Source organism: Podarcis vaucheri (genome assembly GCF_965113315.1).
Source record: "Podarcis vaucheri genome assembly, chromosome: 7".
Classification (NCBI taxonomy): Eukaryota; Metazoa; Chordata; class Lepidosauria; order Squamata; family Lacertidae; genus Podarcis; species Podarcis vaucheri.
The window spans coordinates 22,713,477-22,725,100 of record NC_138765.1 but is presented as its reverse complement, the minus strand read 5'-3'; the positions used below and the strand labels follow the sequence as shown (position 1 = coordinate 22,725,100).

General features: G+C 49.3%; 1 protein-coding gene across 1 annotated transcript; it reads right to left on the bottom strand.

Annotated features, from left to right (window-relative positions):
* Positions 1–1,530: 1,530 nt before the first annotated feature.
* Positions 1,531–8,553, bottom strand: CTU1 (cytosolic thiouridylase subunit 1). Its single transcript, XM_082231894.1, has 2 exons — positions 5,842–8,553; positions 1,531–2,149 (listed from the first exon to the last, which is right to left on the bottom strand). Exons 1-2 carry the CDS (start codon positions 6,341–6,343, stop codon positions 1,593–1,595), a joined length of 1,059 nt encoding a protein of 352 aa, XP_082088020.1. The 5' UTR covers positions 6,344–8,553; the 3' UTR covers positions 1,531–1,592.
* Between the last annotated feature and the right edge of the window lie 3,071 nt (positions 8,554–11,624).

Here is an 11,624-nt window from a genome sequence, read left to right as displayed (position 1 = left end):
AACTATCTCCTTGTTCTTCCTTGTTCTGTGTCAATTACAGTGGTACCTCGGGTTACAGATGCTTCAGGTTGCAGACTTCGCTAACCCAGAAACAGTACCTCGGGTTAAGAACATTGCTTCAGGATGAGAACAGAAATCGTACGGTGGCACAGCAGCAGTGGGAGGCCCCATTAGCTAAAGTGGTACCTCAGATTAAGAACAGTTTCAGGTTAAGAACGGACCTCCAGAACAAATTAAGTTCTTAACCCGAGGTACCGCTGTATCCTGTTCGTGATGCTTCTTCCTGTCCTTGTAAGATGTTATGTCTTCCTTTCCCCCGGTTGTTATTAACATTTGTACAGTAACTCTTTAATATGGCATCATCTATTATGAGCTAACAAAACAAAAAAAGGTATTTTACCAGAACACCTCTTATTTGATTAAATTTGAAGCTCTTAAAGTGGAGTGTGTCCATTTCTGCTTAAATACATTTTGATCCAATGTGCATAAAAAAGGCTGCAAAACTTATCAAATGACAAAAAACTAACAAGTGTCTAAACTGGAGGACCCCTTTGAGCTTAAGATCCCAGACCAAATGGCCCTCGTGGTCCTCTCTCTGATTGGCCCTGCTTGGACAACCATCTGTTGGAATGGTATCACTGTGGATTTTCTGCCTGGAGCAGAAGGATGGGCTACATGGCCCACTTCAGTTCTGTGACTCAGAATACTTGCTTGGGTGTGGGTATATTCAGTTTTCTGCACGACGTATCCCTTCCTATCTCTCTACTGGTCAGGAGCTGTTGGGGCTACAACCAAGAACTCAATAGCCCTATGCACAGCTGTCTACTGTGGTGAACCAACCAGGACTACAGTTTGGCACGTTGCTGGCCTAAGCAGTACTGCAGGGAAAGGGAATCTGGTCCTCTAGACATCATTGGACTCCAACTCCCATGAGCCCCAGGGAGGATAAATCAGGAGTGATGGGATGTCAAGAGTCCAACAGTGTCTCGAATTTCCAGGCCACCCACCCATTTTTACAAAGGGAAAGGTTGTGGCCAGAAGGCAGACCCTGGCAAACCATTGGCCTGTTTCTATTGGGTCCACAAGTAGCTGCTCATTATTGCCACCTTTTCACCAAGAATTACAAAACAGGTGCATCTTGGTCTTAATCAGGAAAGCCAGAGTATACAGACAGAATCATTACAGAGATCGGTTACTCTGTTAACAGTTAAAGAAACATGAGCACACGCTATTTTTTTTTTTGTAAATTTTGTTTATTTGTTTATACCCTGGCTTTCAGCCAAAAATATAATAATAATAATAATAATAATAATGATGATGATGATGTCGCCCCTGCTCTTAGACCAGTAGATTGCTGTCGGTCATGGGCTCCTTTTCATTGGCATCAGAGCATCTGACCCTTCCTCTTCACCCCGTCCTCCATTTTTGCATGATTGTTGGAACGGAAAAGGGAAGTTTTTTATTCTGTGAGTAGATCGCACTCTCTTGGGAGTTGGATTCCCCTGATATTGAATATAATTTGATTTGAGACAACTGCTGCAGCCAGAATGGCTAACTGTCAGGGATGATGGGAACCATGGGTAGGGACAGGCTCAGAAGTCTATGGCCCTCGGGCCTCGCTTTGCCTGCTGAGGGCCGCCTTCTTCCTGTAAGCTGGTCTCTGGCTTCTCCCCGCCCAGCAAAGCTTTCTGCAGCCGGCTGGGCTTGCCGATGCCCAGCCGAGGGAGGCCACGATTGAGCCCTTCCAGCAGCAAGCAAGCTTTGCAGAGGGGCTGGCTGGAGAGGTAGCCGCACCGCTGGCAGGTGCCCTGGGTGGGCATGCGGACATCTTCGCGCACCGCCAGCCGCTCGCCCGAGTGCACCAGGTCAGCCACCGTGCTGGGCCGCGTGGCTTCGAGGTCTTTGAGCAGGGCGCGGGTGTGTCCGCGGTAGGCGTTGGGGGAGTACACGCACTCGGTGCTGAAGTAGTCCAAGCCTTGGAAGTAAGCGTACAGCACAATCTCCTTCTCGTAGGCGTGCTTCAGCGGCTTGCAGCGCGGCAGCTGCCCCTCGCTTCCCGTCAGTATGTCCGCACAGCGCCGGAGGCGCCCAACGTCCCCCCGCAGGAAGTTCATCAGGACCGTCTCAGCGATGTCATCTGCGTTATGACCTAAAGAATGAATCAGACAGCAATAGGACGAGTCAACAGGACACGCACCTTCCTGGCTATCCTTGATATAGGTGGAATGAAGATCAAGATCTGCCAGTCGATTTCTAAGTACACTTAGCAGCTGATTCACAAGGGATGTGGATTTCCAATTACCGTATTTTTTGCACCATAACACTCACTTTTTTCCTCCTAAAAAGTAAGGGGAAATGTCTGTGCGTATTATGGAGGGAATGCCTACGGGTGGCATGCCTACGGATTTTCCTCCTCTAAAAACTACGTGCGTGTTATGGTCGGGTGCGTGTTATAGAGCGAAAAATACGGTATTTAACTATACCAATAGCTAAAAAGTTTCCTTCTTCTTCTTCATTGCACTTAGATCCCACCTTTTTATCCAAGGAGTTCAAAGGGCCAGAAACAGTTCTCCTCGCTCCTCATTTATTCCCCACAACAACCCGGCAAGGAAGGATAGGATGAGAAGCATCTTGGGTTGGCGAGGATTTGAACCCTTGTTTCCCAGGTTCTACTGTAGCACTCCAAGCACTATATTGCACTAGCTCTGTTATATTCCTCCCCCTGCCCAAAAAAGTAGGCAGATGTAGAGAGCTTAGGGAAAAACCAGGAGTGAATTGCCCCCCTTCTTTATTTTTCTTTTCTTTTAAACCATCTCAATAAGCCAACAACAATAACCATTCAACAATATACAAATAATTATAAGTTACAATCTATCCTTAATATTTATAAGCACCAATTAGGAATTCCAGATGGAGGCATACTGCGTTGGTGGTTCTCTGGTTGCCTTTCTTGTTAACATAATCGAGTGATTTTTTTCTTCTTAATTAAATGCACTCAGGAGCCCCCAGATCCTTAATTCTAAGTGGATGCAGGGCTGTTGCTAGGCATTTAAAAGGAGTTGGGGTGCAGGCCTGCAGTGGAAATGGGCATAGTGTTTGGATATGCTACTTTACATGTACAGATCCATTGTGTGTATGCGCTTATCTGGCCTCCTGGCACAAGCATCACTATAGTTTACAGAGAGGGAGAAGCGTGAAGCGCTTGGCAGGTAAGCATTGTGCTGATGCTCCCGCAGAGCCAGCCTGGTGCATCTCCACAGTGTTGAACGCTCCCATCACCTCACTGTTTCTGCTTCCAGTAACCTGCAGCAACAAGGGCGCCAGGAAACCAGGCAAATGCCGCCCCACCTCCCTCTAAAGGTGGCCTTTGGGCAAATTAAGCTGGGGGGTTGTACTGTGCTTTGCAATGAGCCCAGCCTCCCTGCAAGCAAAATTTCCATGAAAAAGAATCAGGGAGGGAAGGGTCAGCGATCTAGGGCCCAGCACAAGAGGCCACCCTCTAACACCACCTGCATATGTCTGTGCCCCGAGCTACTCTTTTCTGCATCAGGCACTGGCTGGTGGACCTCAGGATTTGAGTAAATTAAAATGCACTAAGTAGATCCTGCCACCCTGAAGTTTGCCTATAGCTCCAGAGTCAACTACATAAGGCAGACAAGGGGCCGTGCCTTCAGCAATGCCTGCTGAGTGTGGAATAAGACCTAACTCGGAAGGGCAGTTACAGCTCCTGAAAAGCAAGCAGGAAGAAGCTGGTCATCAGCCTTCTGCCTCATTGAGGCTAACTTTGGTAGTTTTTTGCTCCCTGGAGGTTTCCTTCAGCCGCCTTGACTGTCCCAATTTCTTTCCCAGCATGCCCATCAGTTGGGCCCCTAACCAAAGGCCACGAATTGTGGCCAAGCACCCCTTTTGCTTTGTGCTGGCTGTGGGTTTCCAGCAAGCACTTGGTTGGTCAGTGCGAGAACAGACTAGATGGGCCTTTGGTCTGATCTAGTAGGGCTATTGGTCATACGGAGCAGCATGCAAAGCAGTGAGGTTCCCTCATTGCGAGAAGTGAGGCTACAGGGAACCAGACAGAGGGCCTTCTCGGTAGTGGTGCCCGCCCTGTGGAACGCCCTCCCATCAGATGTCAAAGAGATAAATAATTACCTGACATTCAGAAGACATCTTAAGGCAGCCCTGTTCAGGGAAGTTTTTAATATGTAACGCTGTACTGTTTTTAACACTGATTGGGAGCCGCCCAGAGTGGCTGGGGAAACTCAGCCAGATGGGCGGGGTATAAATAATAAATTATTATTATTATTATTCCTCACCCCAAAAATCACATTGGGCTTAGAAGTGGGGGTGGGGAGGGTTGCATGGTCTCGCCATGCAAAGAGAGTAAGGAAGACAGAGTGGTTTGGCCTTACTCAAGGGAGAAATGAAAAGCACATGGGTAGCTGTGTTGCTTATAGATAATATTTAATATATTATATATTTAATGTGTGTTTGCGTGTACGTATATTGCACCAGGAAACAGTTGCAGCAGCAGCAATCTCTAAAAAGGACAATTGTGGGGAACATGTGACCCTCCAAACTCCAATACCCATCAGGGTCTGCCAGTATGACCAATGGCCTGATGGAATATGCAGAGATGGCAAAACGTACCAGAAGATTAAGAGATCAAGATGATAGACTCTTTGTAATAGAATGGGGAAAATTTATTGGATATATAAAAATAAACAGCAAACAATTAAATACGTTAGGACTGATATAAGCATGAGCAGTAAGAAATCTAAGGGAATTAAAAAGGATAAATTAAGATATGTAGTGAGAATCTGATAGAAAAATGAGAAACCGCAGAAGGAGAGGTAGGGAAGTTGCAGAAACTATTATTGGATTTGTGTCCTCATGAGAAGAGAGGACTCCCTGGAAAAGACCCTGATGTTGGGAAAGATGGAGGGCACAAGGAGAAGGGGACGACAGAGAATGAGATGGTTGGATGGTGTTCTTGAAGCCACTAGCATGAGCTTGATCAAACTGCGGGAGGCAGTGGAGGACAGAAGTGCCTGGCGTGCTCTGGTCCATGGGGTCACGAAGAGTCGGACACGACTAAACGACTAAACAACAACAACATATTTATTGTTGAATATTGTAAAATGGAAGAACAGAAAATAAAATATTAGAAAGGGGGGGAAGAATATATTATTATTGTTATTATACTAATAATATTTGCAACTGTTCTGGGACCCTTTTTCTCAACTATCTAAAGGGCTTCTCTCAAGGAGGATGGGGCAAGCTTGTTTTCTCATGCCCTGGACGGCAGAACCTGTACCAATGAATACAAGTTACAAGAAAGGAGATTTTGACATCAGGTAGAACGGTCTGATGGTAAGAGCTGTCCTGACAATGAAATGGACTCTGCTGGAAGGTGGTGAACTTTCCTTCCTTGGAGGTTTTTAAGCAGAGGTTGAACGGCCATCTGTCATGGATGCTTTTAGTGGAGATTCCTGCATTTTCAGGGGGCTGGACCAGATGACCCCGGAATTCCCTTCCAACTCTACAATTCTATGACTTAAAAGTCTCTAACTTGAAACAGGGGAGTAAAAGTGCTCTCAATAAATAGTTATGTATTCTTGAGTTAAGATTGTGGCCCCACAAGAGCGTCGTTGTTTTCGTGCCCTCTGCAGTTGCTCAGAAGCTCTTTAGACGGAGATGGGTAAGCCGTGGCCCTCCGGGTGCTGTTGGGCGACAGACCCCACCACCCCAGACGGCTGACCACACCGGCCGGCGCTGATGGACATCGGGAGCCCCACCGCACCCGGAGCGCCCCATCCCGGACCCCCTCCACCCCCGTCCCCGCACCTGTGGCGATCTTGTCAGCCCCGAGCAAGGCGGCGCCTCGGTCCAGCGCCTGCCGCCGGAAGACCCCGCAGAAGGTGCAGTTGTTCTTGAGGCCGACGTGGCGGACGATGCGGTCCATGCTCCAGCCGTAGAGCTCCTGGTAGGAGACCACGTGCAGCGGCAGCCCCAGGCTGCCTTGGTTGCGGCGCACGGCGGCCAGCGAGTCGTCCCGGTAGCCGGCGATGCCCTCGTCCACCGAGAGCAGCAGCAGGCGCAGGCCGTAGCCGTGGCGCTCGTTGAGCAGCCGCAGCACGTGCGCCAGCACCGTGGAGTCCTTGCCCCCCGACGCCCCGATGGCCACCGTCTCGCCCGGCTGGAAGAGCCGCGCCGACACCACGGTGCCGTGCACCTCCGCCTCGAAGGCCGCCACGAAGCACTCCCGGCACAGCGCCTGGCCCGTCTTGGGGCGGCGGAGCGCGGCGCGCCGGGACCCGCAACTCGCGCAGAGCACGGGCGCCGGCATCCCGGGCCAGCGAGGAGGGCCTCGTCCGCTTCCTGCTGGGGGAAAAAAAAAAACAGCGGCTCGGACGCTGCCTTGCAAACCCCTCCGGTCGCCTTAGGCGAGGAAAGCGTGCGTCTGAAACTACAACTCCCAGCATGCACCGCCACAGACCGGCTGTCGGGATCTGGGCCCTGCCTTCCTCTACGGTGTACCCAGCGGTGCTTGCGAATGCGGGGCAGGTCGCGCTCGCCTGGAAGTGCGCTGTTCGGAGCATCCCGCTTGGCGCAGCGGGCAGCCGGATGGCGCGCAGTGGCCGCTCCTGGACGGAGGAGGTTCCCGCTTGGAGAGAAAGTTCCAGTGTGAAATTGCAACCCGTTCAATGAGCCCAAGTTAGCCCACCATAAATAAATAAATCCCAAACCCACAGTTGGGCATAGGGTTGCCACCTGTCCTGTATAATACAGGATTGTCCAGCATTTCAATGCAAAATGCTATGTCCTGTATTGATAACAGCTTTGGCCTGTATTTCAGGTCTCTCTCTCTCTCTTTGCCAAGTTGGGGATTCTCTCCAAATGCATGTGTTTGAAAAGGAGTGTGAAAGGTCATGTATTTAAGCTCTGGGTAGCCAAGCACAGAAAGATATACAAATTCATGTGTGTGTGTGAGAGAGAGAGATTAATTCCAAAGGGGGCATCCTGTTAGGCTACAATAGATTGCAATGGATTGCTTTGAAGTCACTGATCTTGAATTGAATTTGTTAAATTGTATGAAAATCAATTAAAAGTATGTGGGGGGGGGGGAGTCACTTTAACGCAAGATGGAAAAATTGCCGCCAACTGCCCTTCCCGGCCCTGTATTTTGCCAGAACAAAAGTGGCAACCCTAGTTGGGCAATACTTTTATTAGGCTAACCTTTCTATATGGCATTTATGTCTCATCTATCTATCTATCTATCTATCTATCTATATCTTTGGCTCAAGCAAAGAACCATGAGAAAAGACCATCCCACCTTGACAATATGCACAGTCTTATAGTTTGATTTCTCTATGCTTTACCTTCTTACCAGTGAGGTCACGAGGAACCAGAAATTTCCTTGATTTACTCACCAGGAAGCTAGATTGGTAAAAAGGGAAAATGAAGGGTAAACAAAAGGTCACCATATGCAGGATTTTTGCATCTAAAAGTCCCTTCATGGAGCTATGGAGGTAGGCTTCAAAAGAAATCCAACCAGAAATTCTATAGAAATGTAGATGCAGACCAGATAGAACCATAGAATCAGGAAGTCACTCCTTCTGATAGATAAAGCTATTCAGGAGGATCAGCCTTCAGGATGAGTGATCCTTGTTTGTTTGTGTGGCCCAACAGACTTCTTATCAGAAACATCTGTATTACATTACTGTGGTCTTCTCTCTAGAAACTATGCCTAAGCACACCTACATTCTCTCCTTTTGACCCCTTCTCATTGACCAGCATGCCAACTTGTCTAGACACACTTTTGGAACCCCTGAAAACCTATTTAAGGTTTTAGCATTGTTCATCTCTCCTTGAGCTCCCCCTACATGACTCTCTGAAGGTAGTCTCTATTCTCTGGCCCTCCAAGCAATCTTTCTGCAAACTCCAGGGACTTTTAAACTTGCCTCTGGACTTCTTAGGCTTGGGGAAGGGTCTATGCCTCTGATCCTGTTTTACTAATAAAGATGTAAAATCACTTTGGGCATCATCAAGCCTTATGAAGAATGGTTGATGGAGTTGGGTATTTTTATAGTTTTTGTTGTGGGGGGGGCTGTCCTAAATTCCTAGAATCAGTATAGGGTTAGAATTTAATCAAGCCCCCTGAATCCTCAATCCAATAGCCTTTTCAACCTGATAATGGCCACTAAGTATGAGTTGTTAATTGAACAAAGGAAGGTGATGAGCCATTAAGAAATCTGTGCCAGATGCAAATGGTATTGAGTTTCCAGTTCTCCCCATTTTTCATACTTCTATCTTATCTCCCACACAAACTGCCAACTTATTTTATCCCTATTTCTTCTTTTACCTCCAATTACCCCATTTCTTTATACACTATTCCCAGTTTATTATTTTAAATATATTAACCTTTATCTTTCTAATTTTCCTTGTCACCTCCTCTGGCCTGTTCAGGCCAGATGGAGTCCTCCCCTGACTGTCAGTAGCCTTTACTCACCATTCAGGAAGATGGTATTTTTAACACTATGAGGAGCCCAGGAGCGAATTGGTCACAGGATCTCCTGGCAATGTCATCCCTTGCCAACTAAATAAATAAATAAAAGTAAATACACATATAATGCTTAAAAAAATACCCCACTTATATCTCAAGATTTTAAGGTCAGTACAACAATTCACATTCATATGTGTCCACTTCAGCCCATCTGCATATGGGGCTCCTCTTCACCTTCCACCAAGAAATATAAACTTTATAACACTTTTTATTTTCTAATAAGCATTAACATCAGTAACAATGCAGGGCTACGTTTGAATACCCCTCTGACTGAAGGAAACTGAAGCAGGAGCTGGGTCTTCCACAAACACTGGAAGAGGGAACGGCTGAGGGCGTCGGCATGGTCCATCGATTTCCCCGGGCAGTGGACGAGCTGGTAGTGGTAGGCAGCCAGGAAAACAGTCCATTGGAGCATGCGCGGCAAGAGGACCGATGGAGTTGGTCGATCACCGACGAGGAGACCCAGGAGCGGCTTGTGGTCAGTGATGAGGTCAAAAGTCCTGCCGTAGAGGTATTCATGGAAACTCTTCACTCCAGCCACAAGTGCCAGTGCCTCCTTGTCGAGCTGGCTGTAATTCCGTTCGGTCGGAGATAGCGTCCTGGAAAAGTAGGCGAGGGGTGCTTCTCTTCCGTCTGGAAAACGGTGACTGAGGACAGCGCCGATGCCAAAAGGTGAGGCGTTGCAGGCAAGGACCAGCGGCCTGGCTTCACTGTACTGTAATAGCACACTGTCCGATAAAAGGAGAGCCTTGACCATGTTGAAGGCCGCCGTTTCCCGATGACCCCAGGACCAAGGTGTCTTCGTGCTGAGGAGTCAGTGAAGAGGCTCAGCTACCATCGCTTTGTGGGGCAGGAACATGTTATAAAAGTTCAGCAGTCCCAGTAATGCCTGCAACTCCATCTTGTTCTTTGGGATGGGGGCCTGCTGGATAGTGTGGATCTTGGATGTTGTCGGGTGAAGGCTGGAGGCGTCGATAAGATAGCCCAGGAACTCCACCTGTGGAACAGCGATCTGGCACTTTTCCTTCTTTACCTTGAGCCCAGCCTCCTGAAACCTGATCAGCACGGCGCGGAGGTGCTTGAACAGTTGCTGGTGCGAGTCTGCGGACACCAAGATGTCATTAAAATACAGCACCACGCCCGGAAGCCCTTGCAGGAGACGCTCCATAAGGCTTTGGAAGATGCCAGGAGCCACACTCACCCTGAACTGCAAACGGTGGCAATGGAATGCCCCTCGGTGGGTGACGATTGCCTGGGCTTCAGCGGTGGCATTGTCAACAGGCAGTTGTTGATAGGCTTGGGCAAGGTCCAGCTTAGCGAAGACCTTACCATCACCCAGGGAATGCAGCAGGTGGTGGACAACAGGAACCGGGTAAGCGTGCTGCTGAAGTGCTTTGTTGATCATGCACTTGTAGTCAGCACAGATTCTTACCGACCCGTCTGGCTTGACAGGCGTGACGATGGGGGTTTCCCACTTGGCGTGGTCAACCAGCTCCAAAACTCCTTGGGCAATCAGCTTGTCCAGTTGTTCGTCCACCTTAGCCTTGAGAGCAAACAGAACCTGGTGTGGCTTTAGCTTGATGGGGGTGACTTGTGGATCAAGGCTAAAGGAGATGGTCGTACCTGTATATTGACCCAAAATGCCGTCAAAAACATCAGCAAATTCTTTGATCAGACCCTCAGTCTCTGTGTTAGAGATGGAGTTGATGCCAGTGACTTCCAAGCCGAGGGCATCAAACCAGTCTAGCCCTAGGAGGCTTGGCCGCTGACCACCACCAGTCGGAGCAGGCCCGAAAAATCATTGAAAGTGATCCGAAACCGGCCAACGCCTACCACGGGAATGTTGTTTCCCTGGTAGTCTCTCAGGTGTATGTGGTGAGAGTCAAGTTGCCTTTTGGACACTCTGGGTATAAGTCTTTTGATGGTGCTCCAAGACACGATGGACAAGGCAGACCCGGTGTTGATCTCCATGTCACACGGAGCTCCTTCAATGAGCACAGTGACGTTCAGCTTGCGTCACATAGGCGAGTCTGTTTGGCCAATCGTGGTTCCGGACAGGCAGTGGCAGTTGGTGAGAGCGAAACAGCTTCCCTTGGCGGACTGGAGCTTTCCTTGGCGGACTGAAGTGAAGACTTGGACTTGTGAGTCGGTGAAGGGCGGGTGTCGGACAGAGCCGATCGGCAGACCTTAGCGATGTGGCCCCTTCTGGAACATTTCCGACAGATGGCGTCTCTGAATTGACACTTGGCACGGGAATGGTTGCCTCCACAGCCGGCACATTCCGATTGGCCCTTGGACTTCTGTTTGAACTTCTCGCGCTCCCGCTTTGTTTGGTGCACGTCATCATCATCACTGGAGGATGCCTCGTCACTGCTGGCCTCTTCATGATGCACTGGAACTGGCTTCCTAGCAAGAAGCAGCCTGCTGGCCGTGCGGATCTCCTGGGCGGAGCGTTCGGCAGCTTCCGAGGCCACGGCCTCCTCAATGGCTTTCTGCAGCGTGAGGTCTGGCTTGGCGAGGAGATGCCGTTGCAGATGGATGTCCCGGACCCCGCAGACGATTCGATCCATCAGGGCATCGTCTAAGTCTCGGAACTCACAGTGCATGGCAGCCTGTCGGAGGGCGGCGGTGTAGTTGTTAATTGACTCCCCCTCTGCCTGGTTCCGGTGGTAGAACGCATGGCGGGCAGCAATCTTGTTGTGGGTGAACATGTCAGACGACACAGCGATCCTTCAAACAGCTCTTGTTTATTCACAGGCCCAAAATAGAACTGGGCTGAAAAACCTTTTTATATATTTTATATATTTATTTATATATATAAAACTTTCCGTGATGCGCTGTGTGGCTGGGACGCTGATCTGATAGACTGCCTCCCTCTCTTCCCGCCTTCCCTCTTCATTACTTTATTCCCCCCGCCCCTCGGCTTCTGTCCTAGCCCCGCTCCCTTTTTCCCCCCGCGGCCGCCAATCAACTCCCGCGGCCGCCGGGGACGTCACGAGAGCCCCAGCTCCGGTTGGCTGGTATCCTTCCTATTCCTTTTTATGTATGGGTTGTGGCGGGAGAA

Bases quoted from the DNA above. Each gene is read 5' to 3' on its own strand.
- CTU1 (XM_082231894.1), bottom strand. From the start codon at position 6,343: ATGCCGGCGCCCGTGCTCTGCGCGAGTTGCGGGTCCCGGCGCGCCGCG. The intron at 2,150-5,841 runs GTGCGGGGACGG...TTCATTCTTTAG, and splicing joins GGCTGACAAGATCGCCACAG to GTCATAACGCAGATGACATC.